The 13958-nt window shown below is 43.5% G+C and overlaps 1 protein-coding gene across 3 annotated transcripts; it reads left to right on the forward strand.

The window, feature by feature from the left end:
• The first annotated feature begins 2725 nt into the window (after positions 1–2725).
• Positions 2726–10083, forward strand: LOC119323849 (RNA-binding protein cabeza-like). Of its 3 annotated transcripts, none has more exons than XM_037597556.1 (4): positions 2726–2878; positions 8531–8984; positions 9558–9656; positions 9743–10083. In XM_037597556.1, the coding sequence occupies exons 2-4, from the start codon at positions 8536–8538 to the stop codon at positions 9747–9749; spliced, it is 555 nt and encodes a 184-aa protein (XP_037453453.1). In that variant the 5' UTR covers positions 2726–2878; positions 8531–8535; the 3' UTR covers positions 9750–10083. The 3 variants fall into 3 exon arrangements, with proteins under 3 accessions (XP_037453453.1, XP_037453452.1, XP_037453455.1); XM_037597555.1 differs by lacking the exon at positions 2726–2878 and adding an exon at positions 8204–8351; XM_037597558.1 differs by lacking the exon at positions 2726–2878 and adding an exon at positions 8204–8351 and having other exon boundaries at positions 9558–9628.
• The last annotated feature ends 3875 nt before the right edge of the window (positions 10084–13958 follow it).

Genomic DNA, 13958 nt, shown 5'->3' on the forward strand with positions numbered 1-13958 from the left:
GAAGGTGTGCAGAACTCGGCGGTGTCGTACGTTCGGTGCTTGATCGGTCGGAGCTAGAAGAAGTTCGACTACATCAACCGCGTTGTCAAATGCTTCCGCTTTCGTTCTACGAGGGTACATGGACACACTCTCCCCCTCGTTGCTATGAATCTCCTAGATAGATCTTGCGTGAGTGTTGGAATTTCCTTTGAAATTGCATGCTATGTTTCCCAACACTGCTACCTTTGCCAACACTCTCATCTCCACTCCATCGACTCACACATGCGCTACACGTCAGAGATCTTCATCGCCATCGCCTATGGACCGAGCTAGAGAAACGCTCAGATATAGATCACTTTGATCCTTTTGGTATCTTGATGCCAATGGGGGAGAGTCATATAGATCTTAGGGCTTCGAGAGTGAGCGTTTTGGTTTTTAGTTGGTTTTTATTCGTGATACTTTGTTTGGTTGTAAACTTTATCTCACATATGTGACCGTGCTACGTTTGTTTTGCCGTACTCATGCTACCTATTATTCGATTATGCATATTTTCATGGTCATTCGCACGTGTGCGTGGTGATGAGTGCTAGTTTAAATTCCATTCATATGCTTTTGTGCGCTCCACCAAGATGTATGTGACATGGAAGAGTTACCTCATGAACCTAATTGATTATGCATTTGTATTCAAACGCAAATTCAAATAATGCACAAATTTAGGGAGTTGTTGCTTATCATGGACTTCCCAAAGCAACGATGTTATTCATGATTATATCTTATGTCGAGGCTTTGATCTATATGTTGCCATCAATTACCAAAAAGGGGGATGTTGAAAATGCACCTAATACCCGGGTGGTTCTGATAATTCATCACAACATATACATCATTGAATTGATTCCTACTCAAATAATATTAAAGAAAGTTCAATCTAGCTACAACAATTGAAAGTGAATCTGGCCCCTCAAAATGCTAAGGACATACATTGACAAAGTTTTAAGACTCTATAGTATCATTTAAGTGATGCAAGATCACATTGAGTCCATAGGAAAGCAAATACTATTAAACAGGATGAGTTTCCGATGATGGTCTAACTGCTCAAATGCTTAGAGATATTGCTCCCAAATCCCCAGCCAAACTCTGATATTCCACAATGCCCAAAACCCTCAAGTTCATCTCGGTCCATCAAAACACATACACCCAGATTCACCGAGATACAGTTGACATAGATGTTTCCTAAACCCTAGCATTTAAGTCTCACCGAGTTGGCCCTTCGGTCCCACCAAAGAGCACTTGCCAAGCTTCTGTTACCAATTGAAATTGACTAGATTTTCTAGAATTGCTAAAATCTGCCAAGAACTAAAATTGGGAAAATGCTAGGTTTTTATTGGGCAAGTAGTCTAATAACCTCCCCTTTAGACCTACTTACGATCCTACAACTTATCATTCTGATGTATAATCTTTTTGTCTAGTTGCAGCTTGCTTGCAAAGTTGCAGGACTGAATGTTGCTTAGTAATAGTCTATATGCTTATATAAATGATGATTGTTTAAATTATATGTCATATTTGTTGCTAGTGATCTAGAAATATAAATAATGATCTTAAAATTATGATGTCTTTAATGCTCACAATGTGCCTCGCAATCCACATCCCGCAATGCTGACCCCCATTTTCAACCAGTCTGCAATCCTCTATTTAAAAGCTTAACTACAATACTGCTAACCTGTTGCAAATGCAATGCAAAGTCATCACACATGTTAGGAGGACTCATCGAAACTAGGGATCAACAAATAGCTCTGATTTGGGCAAATGTGAAGCTTTCAATGGTAAAAAAATGAGAGAAATGAGGAGATTGCCTCTATGGATGAACCTTGCTCAAAATGATCACGAAGATTGGCTTCAATCATGTGGATCTGAGAGGGATTGGAGGAGAAAGAGGAACCCACCCCCAAACAAAGAGGAGTAGGTCAATTGGGTGGGGAAGGGGAAAGAAGAAGGCGTTGGTTGGTGGGTGGCACTCACAGCCCCACAACCACTTACCATTTGGGAAGCAAACATCGATAGTCTTGGCGATTGGGCATGTGGGCAAACACCGGAGATGGCGTCGGGGTATTTGGGCAAACGCCCATCCTTGTAACGTTAGTACCTTGTCTATATCAAAGCGGTCAACAACGACTCACCGAGCATATGGACCAAGGGCAAACACCATTGACTACGATGCTCGCCCTTGTACTATGGATGACTTTAGCAAAAGAAAAAAAATGATGACACATTTTACAACTAAAGTTGACATCTGAAAAAAAAGCAAACGTAAAAAAAACTTGCCATCCGAAAAAGAAGTTGCCATGCTTGACAATTAAAATTGCCATAAAAAGGTTCGAAGTTGTCGTGTGTTTCTGCTACACGTGTGGCACTTATTATGGTCTTAGATAATGAAAAACTTTCTAAATAGGATCATATGGTGCTGAACTTTTTAAAGAAGTTAAATATGTGATTTTGGCCTATATCAGCCCACGACCATCAGCGGCGTCAGTCAATCGTCAGATTAGACGGCTGAGATAACGACGGGATAATCGAGTCTGAACGCGCAACAATGTCCCCACATGTCAGTTATAGCCTCGAAGGGATTGGAGTTGGACACTTGGCAGCCACGTCCAGCCCACCGCACCGACAGGTGGGCCTGGACCCTTTGACCCGCCTCGACGTCGGTCCCGTGCCGTGCCGCCGCGAGCACACAAATCCCAAAATCCGAAAGAAATCCCAACATAAAGAGGCAGGTTTTAATTCTCTCCTTAAATCTCCTCTCCCTTGAGCAGTTTTAATCTTTCTCGCTCCTCCCCCTCCTCGATCTCCCGACGAGATTGTACTCGCTCCCGGATCGTCGCCGGAGCGTCTCCTCGATCAGGTGCGTGACCCGTCGCCGCCGCTCCTTTAGAATGTTCGTCTCGTCAGATCACGCATGGTTTGGGTTGGATTTTGTTTCCTGTTTCGTATTTGAGGATGCGTGCGTTAGTTCCCTTTCCGTTTCCTCGTCGTGGAGATGGATCGATCGGTAGAGACGACGAGACGGATCGAGAGATGGGAACTCGGCGGTAGATACGTTGCGGCGGTTTTGGCCTCTCCCTGTCGCCTCCTCTCTCCGTCGAGTCACGTGGCCGTCTCGTTCGCGCCGTAGGGCTTGAGGGCGGGTGCCTGTCCTCGAGATTTGTGCTTCCGTTGATCAGTCGACAGGTGGCTTGGCATCTGTTTCCAGGCGGGGATGATTGGTGGGGGCGGGGTGGTGCGTTGGTTCGCCGCCGATACGGTCGGTGTCAGTGTGGTGGTGTGGGGATGATTCTGGATTCGAGGGTTGTGTGACCACTGCAGCAATCCTTCTGCTCGCAGAGCACAGCACACAGCTTGTTATATTCTTGTCTCTTTTTTTTACTGTAAAAATAAATCATATCTATTCTTGACTCGTTCCTCCGAGGGACGAACCTCAGTTGCATGCTCCAAACCATCTCGTGTTTTCAACACCGGTGGCTCGGCTTGTTTGATCTCCGAGAGTTGTCTGTTTGCATCTTTGGTATGGTAATGAAGCCTCTGCATCTCCCATGCACATCATCAACGGCACCATCGAATCATTTCGTGCACTATCCCAGCATCATCTAAACTTGATTAAAACCACCTCACCGCATATTGTCTCGATGTTCCCGACGGGCCAACCTTAAAGCGAAGCAGATCTTTAGCGCAGCTCATTGATATGCAACGCAGTGCACCGGCACCGCATCGAGCGCATACAAGAAAGCCGGCCAGCCTAGCTTTCACCTTGTCGAGGTCCGATTACGTCACCGAGTCAAGGAACTACAGGAGTCCAAGTGAGCTCCATCAACACACCACACATGCTTGGTACTCATGGCGTTCTGCTTGCATGCATTCCAACCTGCACCAATATAATTAAAGTGTGTGCACTATAGTGTTGCTCTTTGTCTTAGGTAGTGCGGCCCATCCGTGTGCCGACTCATTGCTACGTGGGCCAGGGCGCAGGCCTCTCAAAAGCGAACCATGCACACACCACACATGAGTACATGACTAGATGGAAAGAATTGTGCTCCACCAAAATTGCATCACTATCTTTGGAATCCTAGAGTCCTAGATACTTGCATCTAAGCGCAGCTAATGATTCATTTCATAGGAACAAGAGCATACCGACTGGAAATTTATATGCCTTGGGGCAGCATAGTACTATTGTTTATGACTGTTTGACTAGTACTAGTATGTTATATCATGTGACTATGTATAATTTAACGCTGTCCCTCGGTTTGAAAATATATGTAAGTTTAGATATGGAAAGTACATGAATATATTAATAACAAATAAATTATGGAGTTAGAACATATAATTTATTTAGTAATATCATTTTCATTTCACCAACGACAATAATATAATAGTGCATATTTATTTTCCCAGGATGTTAATAGTTAATAGTGCGTATTTTAATTTAATGGTGATATGTACTTTTCCTAGGACTCAATTAGTGTCAACACCTGCTAAAAATTATACCCCATTGGATATATATTAAAACTATTAATTCACATCCTGCTGAACAGTCGAATGCAGAGTTTTTTTCCCTGTTATTTTAAAGCTCAGTCATGTGTTGGTTCCACCACTCAACAACACGTAGTGTAGGGCTGTTGAAGGTTGTCTGCATTCCAAGCAGTCTTGATCATAGTTTTACTACGCTTGGTAACACGAAAGCTAAAAAGCTTGAGCTGTTCTTCTTGGATGTGCAAAAGCAAAGAATCAAAGCATGTTAGGGGCTATCAAGTGATCTCACTTCCTTTGGAGTTCGGTCATGGTCATGCATGGAAGCACTTCCCTAGGAGAGAATCCAAGCTAGCTTTTGCCCCATCAGTTTTTTTCCCAACGACTCCATGATATGTATTTGCTTCCACTTTCACTTGACCCAAGAGAATGGAATGGAAGAGAAGCCATATCATCCTATGGTTTTGAAACCTATATGTGGGCTCCAAGCATCTACTATCAGCAGTACCAGTACTAGACTACTAGTACACTGCCAGCATAAGAGAGAAACATTTAGATAAAAAGCAAAAGTAAATGCACTAATGTAAAGCCTCAAGGATGAGCACAGCAAGTAAAGGGCGAGGGAAACTGCAACAAAGATGCAAAACACAACTTAAAATAAAAGAAAGGTGAAAAGAATTCTAAAGAGGGTGGTCAAGGCTACCCTCGAGGACTACCACTCTGTTGATTTCAGTCTATCTTCATTGATATTCATACATTCTCACCAGTTATTTATCAGCCCTGCTCCTCTTTGCTTTATTCCATTAATCATTTTCATCTCGGTATGTGCGTGGAGGGCTAATTATATGATGATGCCATCTTTCTCTGTGTTCGAAAATATCCTCTCAAGTCCTGCTCTTTGAACGAAAAAGATAAAGTCTAGTGCTCAGCACTTACAGCGTAGCAATCCATTTGTCTTATGTCTTGATTTAAAGTGATACTTTTTTTTTCACTTATCTCATATCACTATCATGATTTTATCTAGCAATGCAACTATCTGTCCACATCCTTTGCATTTGGATTAGACAAAAGTGCACCTCTGTTATGGATATATTTAGAGGGCCATTTATGTATACATGACAAGGGTGTGTTATCGTAGCCTCTTAGGGCCCGTTTGGTACAAAAGGGAAAACATAGGAATTTAGAAGGATAGGATTGTTATAGGATTTCTTTCGATGACAAGATTTATTTGATTGGTCCAAGTACATTGACCTCGGAACTGGTTAGGAGTGAGAGCCACTATCCCAGCACAGATCTAGCCAGGTTCTATTGATCATGTCCCCAACCCAGCAGTTGTACGTACCTTGTCTTGGGGTATCTTTCTTTTGCTTTACTATTAAGCCAGACGCAAATGACGATTTTAAAGTTTTCCTCAGGATACATGACATCTCAAATCCCGTGTTTTTTTCCTTTTCCTATGTTTTGAGGTCTTATATTCCAAATGACAACTTGTCCTTAAGCGAGGAACCACAAGGCCCAAATAGAAATGGTGCATGAATGAATTCCCGAAAGGTCTGAAGATGCTCCTCCCCTCATCCCCACCCCTAAGGAAAATAAAATAAAATGAAATGTGAGTTATTAAGCGAGCAAATATGTTCCACATGTTTTTATGTGCATCAGTCCTTCAATATATGAAACTGAATCATAAATCATCTCCACTGGAAGGTTTTCTCTCTGAAGAACAGAAGTTTCTCGTTTGTTAAATTTCTCTAGTGTTGGTTTCTCTGTCACTTCCCATTATATGAAATAGAATTATAAATTTTCTCCAATGTAAGATCTTTTCTCTGAAGAAAAGAAGTTTAGCATTTTAAAATTCCGGTATTATTGGTATTCTTTTTATCACTTGCACATCATGTTGATTCTTACATCCTTAAGTTGATGAAAGCTTTATGCTCCTTTTTCTCCTTCCATTGTCTTGAATATTCACTCGGTGCTACTGCTACACAGTCACCACATTCATGTTTGTTCCTTCTTATCTCAATCTTAGCTAGTCCATTGTCGTGGAATGCTAGACAGAAACAGATACAGACTTACAGACACCAAAATAAATGAAATAGATAGCATTAAGTCTGATGTGATGTTGGTTGGAATGGATTCTATGGGCTTTTATCAATTATTGCTAGTAAAAGACAGCAAAGTTAGTGTCGAATAATAGCGATGTGAATTGCCTTTTTTAGTGGCAAGAATCAATAGTAGCATAGCAGAAAATATAGCACAAGTTCAGAATGATAGCCTCCAATCCACCATTCTTGACACCTCATATAGACCTATACTTGTTCTGTTAGGATCAAATAAATGCTGATTTTAGGTTTATATGCTTACTCTAGAATTGATCCTGTACATGCAGTATTCCGCCACACGTGTGTGGATAGTACTGGAGCATCAAGTTCCACATTTGCTCAGCCGAGTGTGATCTTCTGCATTATTAGGCATAGTTAATTAGAATTTACATTCCTTATCGTAGATACAGCTTATGGCTTCAGAATCAGGTAGAAAAGAGGGTGATGTGTCTTCCCTGGGACAATGGTCTGACAGGAAATCCTGTCACGGAGCAGTTAGACCAATGACCTCAACCTTGTCCAACTAAATCGTATCCATTCTTGCTCTAAAAGTACTTTCGCTGCCCTGGTTAAACACAGATTATTTATAAGGCGGTACATATCCAGTCTGAATTATCCTGGAAGAGTGGAACAATAACCATGGAGTACAATCGAAAATTGTTCTTTTCCTTTGGTCTAAAATTGTTCATTTCTACCTTACAAAAACTGCTGTTGGTTACGTACTCAAATTACAGCTGTGCCTTTTTGTTATTATGTGACATACGTACCCAAAAACCTCACAGGTTTTGAAACCATTAGATGTCTCTAGCAATGACCTGCTCCTTGCCCAATAAAAGCATTACCCAACAGTGCGAATCAGACCTGAAGATGTATAGTCCTTTTCATGTTTTAGTTTGTGAAATGTTAGTTGCATCAGTTTTGTGGAACTGTGTTCTTATGAGACAATAACTTTTGACTCAAGTTGTACTGATAGAAAAAAGGGGGTTATAATTATGAATTCTGATATAATTCCTCCTTGCTAAGTTTTATTTGAACTGTCAATGGTTTAACTCCCTTGTTTGTGTTATTTAAAGAAATCCTTGACTAAAAGTGTGGTCTGAAACTAGTGTCGAACACTTCCATTTATCCATTAGCATTTTTTGGTTTCACTTTCAGTGGTGTGCCGATGTTGTCCTGAAATTCCATATTACTCTACTCTTGCCATTTCCCACCTTTGCTTCTGGATGCATCAAAGTTGAAAATATTATACTCCCTCCGTCCCATAATGTAAAATGTTTTTTTTACACTAGTGTAGTGTCAAAATACGTCTTACATTATCGGACGGAGGGAGTAGTCAGTATGCAACAAAAACCAGTAACAGTGCATGTTAAATTTCCTAAGCACAAGAATGCGCGCAAGTGCACTTCCCTCCACCCCATGTCTCAAAAGATGTTTCCAAGGCAGGCACAGATGCAGGTTAAAGGAGGCATTCAAACTCCTTATAATTCTTTTGCCCTTTAATGGCTTTCTCTTCTTTTCTTTTCTTTAACTCCCCTCTTCTTTCTAGTTTTACGCGATTCCCTTGTTCTTCGCGGGCCAAAGCGCACCTAGAATCAAAGGCACAAGGATAGCTCACCCTCAGTTTCAGCATCCCCTCCAAACGCGCTATAAATACCACTGCACATACGCACCTTGCTGCATCACCATTTCACCTCACAACACTACAACACTTCTCATCTTGGAGCTCAGCAGCACAGCATCCAAGCTTTTTCTTCGGTAATTAGCTTCCTCTGCCAGTCTGTCCAAACACCTCGCCACATATTTTTGGTTGGATTATGTTTCTTGACTGGGTCGAGACACTAGATCAAACTTGGGCTTGTTCAAGTGTGTTGTTTTTGTTATTCAGTTTGATCATACCACCTTGTATCTGACTGACTATCCATTTGGCATTGCAGGCAAGATGAACAGGAAGCCAGGAGACTGGGACTGCAGGTCCTGCCAGCACCTCAACTTCAGTCGCCGGGACCTATGCCAGCGCTGCGGCGAGCCACGCAGTGCCGCTGACCGTGGCAGCGTCGGTGGCGCTCTTGGTGGTGACTACGCCAACTTTGGCGGCCGTGGCGTGGGTGGTTCCTCCTTTGGTACCGGCTTTGGTGCCGGCTCTGACGTCCGCCCGGGCGACTGGTACTGCACCTGCGGGGCGCACAACTTCGCCAGCCGCTCCAGCTGCTTCAAGTGTGCTGCCTTCAAGGAGGAAGCTGCCGTCAATGGTGGCGCTGGTGGCTTTGATGGTGACATGTCACGCTCAAGGGGCTTCGGCTTCGGCGCTGTCGGTGGCATGGGAGCCGGCGCGGCCGGTGGTCGTGCCAGCCGCCCTGGCTGGAAGTCTGGCGACTGGATTTGCACCAGGTGCGTGTTGCTTAAACACTGTCCTGTCCTGTCCTTCATTTGGGTAGCTTCATTCATGTAGTTAAGACTTAACGTTAAACTATGCGTAGACAGTAGAAAAATCATTTTTACTACTCCTTGTGTCTGGATATGCTGCACATGGTACGGACACCGTACAATACTTTGTTTGTAGTTTGGCCTATCCTATCGTTGCTTTGCTTCTAGTAGTATATATATCTTCTGTCCCTGCCACTCCCCCCTGTTTCCGGGTCCCTTTTTTCCTGATAAAAAGGAGATAACAATGCACGAGAAAACAAGTAGCAATAGACAGAAGAAAAAAAAACTGATCATGCTTGTAATGTAAACAAGTAGGTACTCCCTTCGATTCATATTAATTGATGCATGCTTGGTACAACTTTGAGTTTCCCGGTAGGTGCCACTGACCGACAGGACTGTCGTTTAATTAATAGATAAGCAATTAGATGTAGGTCGTCTTTGAGTACAAGACCGCAGCTGGCTGTTCCATGCATGTTCTTATTCCCTAAGTATTTTGCTTTGTGCTAAAGGTGTTGTATTTCTGCTGGCTCTGTGTAGGTCTGGATGCAACGAGCACAACTTCGCCAGCAGGCAGGAGTGCTTCAGGTGCAACGCACCGAGGGACTCCGGTAGCGCCACGCCATACGAAAATTTCTTGTAAACTATCAGATCCATTCATGCCCCCTTGACTCGGCGTTAGATGCCCCGGTCTCTAACCATGTATCATGTGCATCGATTTGCAGGCACTGAGGTGTAGGAAGGCCATGGCGGCGGCGATGAGCAGAAGCAACAAAGGGTGTCCGTGTCCTGCAGTCGACATCATCATCATAAGAAGAAGAAGAAAGTAGAATGCAAAGAAATCCTCCTCGAGTGCATGCTTACTAGTTTTGTCTCTTCCCGTTTTAGATTTGGTTGTCATTTCCCATTTGGGACCGTCCGTCCGTCTGATCGATGATGACTAGCTATGTTTACCGTTTTATTATTTCCGTTCCTTTCATCAAGTTTGCAGTTCGAGTTATGTAACCCAAAGATGTATGCTTGCTTCAGAAGTATTATTGACTAGTAGTACTATTTGCGTCTTAAATTCCTGTTAAGCTGAGATTTGATTATGTGCGCATGTTCATTGCAACCCGTCTCGCATGTTATCTTTTCCTCTGGAGAGACAATTTTTTTTAACCTCAACTGGTCATAAAAAAAAAGTAACAAAACGAAAAGGAACGCATCACGTGTATGCAAGTGTCAGCGCCGCGCTAACTTAATTTGTGCATGCACGACCCACCGTTTCTATCTACCATAACAAAAACCGCGCTTCAGCACGTGCAGAACACATTCCTCGCGGCGACACGAAAACCTGCACGCGGCCCAACGACAAGCTAAAGACATGCCCCGTCATAGTTGCATTGGATGCCCTTGTCGTCTTTTACCATGGCCAGTGCCATATCCATATGCACCTGCATGCATGTGCCGGCCGGCCAGGTGCGAGAGAAGCCGGTCAAAAGCATCGCTCGTCCAGGCAAGTTTCCGGCCGTCGCGGCGGGCGGCGTCGGCACCAGGTCCAGCGGATTGGCTATGGCAGCTCCCGGCGAGATTCCCCACTTCTTAGATTATCTCGCCCTCGCCTCGCTTTATACATGGCCTCAGCTTTGGCTCGCCGCTTTCCTTCTTTCTTAGGCCTCTCCTTTGGTTTCCTTGTCTCTTTGGAGTAGTAGTATGCATGGCTTTTATCGTGGGGAGGAACCAAAGGCGGCCGCCCGGGGGTAGCTAAAGCCTTGCTGCTGCTGCTGCAGACGCTGCCTTTGGATGCACCGTGTTCCGTTGCTTGACCTCCTTTGCAGTTGCGCCCGACGGCGAGTGACCACCACATTGCACGGATTTTCAAGATGATGGCCACACCAAAGGACGTACTAGTACTGGTGGCTTTTGGAGGAGCGGGGTGGCATCGTGGAGTTCACCTGAATCCCTAACTAAACTCGAACCTACTACTACTGAGGATGCGTTTCCCCCCTTTCGGATGGTTTTACTGCATACTTGCGAGCATTCATGAACTTATAGGATTCTAAAAAGGGGATACCGTGTCGAGAGTGGCCGATAGAGAGGACGGGCTCGCCTACTCCCGCTATGTGGCCCAATGGAACGGCCAGGCGGCAGTAGGAGCATTAAGTGCGAGCGTAGAAAAAGGCAACTGTACCTATCGTCAAACAGTAGCGTACCGTGATGCTTCCGTTTACGGTGCCATTTAATATGACGGCGTGATGACGGCCAAACGGGCATAGATTTCGGTGGTACAGAATCCGGCCCACGGCACATCAGGAATGCGGACCATGCGTTCCGGCCCATCAACGGCGTGCCCGTGACGGATAAGCATCGGCCCCTGCCGTTTATTTTAGGTAAAAAAGAAACGTATAGTCAATCCCTTTGGGGCGCCGCACGGTGCGAGAAGCTTCAGACCTATGGCAACGACGGAGGCAGGAGGCAATGGATTTGGTTGACAGGTTTGTTTGCTGCCGCCTCTTTGGATTTGTAGTGACGGCGAATATTACTAGATGCGCAGCTTAGGAGTGCTTCTATTCTTTGAGCAGGTTCCCGCGTTATGAAAATTCAGATTTTTAGACAGTCCAAATCATATTCCTTTTTTGAGGGGGTCCAAATCATATTCAGAATTTTTTTTTGACAAGATACCGACGCTTTATGACTACAGTTCGAACAAGAACCAGATAAATACTTGATCTACATTTAGAGACACTGAAAAGACAGCCGACTGTGAATTCTGTCGGCTCTGTGTGAGTAGTACGTTTGATATGTTTTTTCCTTTTCGGTTTCTGTGAGTGCTGGGCGAACTAGCAGCTGAACTTTTTTTAGTTGGTACATCAAACGTGCATGTGTGTATGTCTGCGAAATTTAGAGATTTTGAATATGTTTCATAACCTTTTTGAAAATTGATCTCAATGATCTCACCCAAAAGCCAGATCCCACTCTAGTTGCCCCCGCATCCACATCACAAAACATCTTTGATTCGCGCGTGGCCGACATAGGCGGTCTGGACCCTGGTTCGCGTTCTCTATCTGTTGCAGCTATGTTTTTTTTAATTATGTTGCAGCTACGTTTCTTGCTGGGATCGATTTCTGGGATTTGAGAGATTGACATAGACTGTGCGGCCCGTGCGGGGGGAGAGGTTGGCGGGCTGAGCCCACTCGACTTCCACCGCGTGCTGCTGTCACGGCTGGACGTTACAATCCGTTTACCCCTTGCAGACGGAGAGCTCCTGTTCGGCGCCTTATGCGCCCGAACAGCTCGCTGGCGCACACGGCCGCACCTTGTTGGGCTGGCCTATGAAGGAGGATCGCAGCGAGGTCGAAAATTGCAAAAAAGTGCGTTTCCTGGATTCGAATTCAGGCCAGTGCCTTTTTCTCTGAGTTTAGCCAACCACTATAGCCAAGCGACATTAGTGACAAAAAACAGTGACAAGCGTATATGGACAGCATGGCCGCGCTATTTATTTGCATAATACCGTCTGTTATATTTGAATTATTCTAAAAAATGTCGTGAATTTGAAAACACTCGTCATATTTGAAGAAAAGTTCACAAACTCAAAAACGTTCATCAATTTTGAAAAAAGTTAGTGAAAAAATTTCATCCATTTTGAAAAAAGACCATCGAATTTGAAGAAAAGTTCATCAAATTGGGAAAAACTTCACAGAATTTGAAAAAAAAGTTCACCGGATTTTAAAAAAGTTCATCAAAGTTGAATAAGAGTTCATGAAATTAAAAAAAGTTCATCAAATTTGAAAACAGTTCATAGAATTTGAAAAAAGTTCATCGAATCTGAAGCAAAAGTTCATCTATTTTGTGAGATGTAGAAAAAAAGTTCATCGAATTTGTAAAAAAGTTCATCGGATATGAAAAAAGTTCATCGAATTTGAAAAAAGTTTATCGAATTTGTAAAAGTTCATCAAATTTGAAAAAAGTTCATCGAAGTTGAAATATAGTTCATCAAATTTGGAAAAAGTTCATCGCATTTGAAAAAAGTTCATAAAATTTTGTTCAAATTTGAGAAAAAGTCCATCTATTTTAAATTAAATCACGAGTTTTCCAAAAGTTTGTAGAACCAGGAGGAAGAAAAAAATACGAAAAAGAGGGAAAAGAAAAAGGAAACGAAGGCTACCAAGAAGAAAAGTCGGGAATAGAGCAAAGGTTCATGTGGGGTTGATTGGTGTAGTGGTTAGTGCGTAGTACTGTTAACCAGGATGTCTTCAGTTCGAGTCACCGCGTGCGTTCTTTTTTGCGTTTTGAAAACAAAATAACAAATAGGCAGATGGGCCGGCCCAGCATGGAGGGTGGGTGTGCGCCCGTTTGCGAGAACACCTGTAATGGGCGCTTAAGGCGCCGAATAGAAACCAGCTTGCAGACGTACCTTAGGCACATGTTGGTACAGAACCAGGACGCCGTCTGGGTGCACGTCCGTTGCCTCACGCCTTACAAACGTCACTGCTTCGGTCCGTGATTACACATTAAATAAGCTACCGCAGACGCCCAAAAAAAAACGCATGCATCCCATATCTCAAAGCGAAGCAACGCCTATGGATTCCGTGATCATGCGTGCTCGTCCACGCCTATGAATATCCGATACCGTGTCTTGTAATATAATCCCTCGGTCTCAAAATAAGTGTCTCGATTTTGTACTAATTTTTTTGCGGGAAACTTTATATTAACTTTAATACAAAGTTGTATTAAAGTCGAGACACTTATTTTAAAACGGAGAGAGTACTTGCACGGGAATTATGTTCGAATTTGAAGAGAGAGAAAAAAAACAATTCTGCCTCCTAGCTATGATACAAAGGTATACCCCGTACGTTCAAACGTTATTTGTTTCTTTAGAACGAAGATGCCAGATGCGTCCGGCTTTAACTTAATAAAGCCCCCAACAGGCAGCGTAACACGACATAAGTCTTAATACAACAC

This window comes from Triticum dicoccoides, chromosome 6B (assembly GCF_002162155.2).
Source record: "Triticum dicoccoides isolate Atlit2015 ecotype Zavitan chromosome 6B, WEW_v2.0, whole genome shotgun sequence".
Taxonomy (NCBI): Eukaryota; Viridiplantae; Streptophyta; class Magnoliopsida; order Poales; family Poaceae; genus Triticum; species Triticum dicoccoides.

Coding starts and splice junctions, on each gene's coding strand:
- LOC119323849 (XM_037597556.1), top strand. CDS start 8,536: ATGAACAGGAAGCCAGGAGACTGGGACTGCAGGTCCTGCCAGCACCTC. Junction 8,985..9,557: donor GGCGACTGGATTTGCACCAG/GTGCGTGTTGCT, acceptor GGCTCTGTGTAG/GTCTGGATGCAACGAGCACA.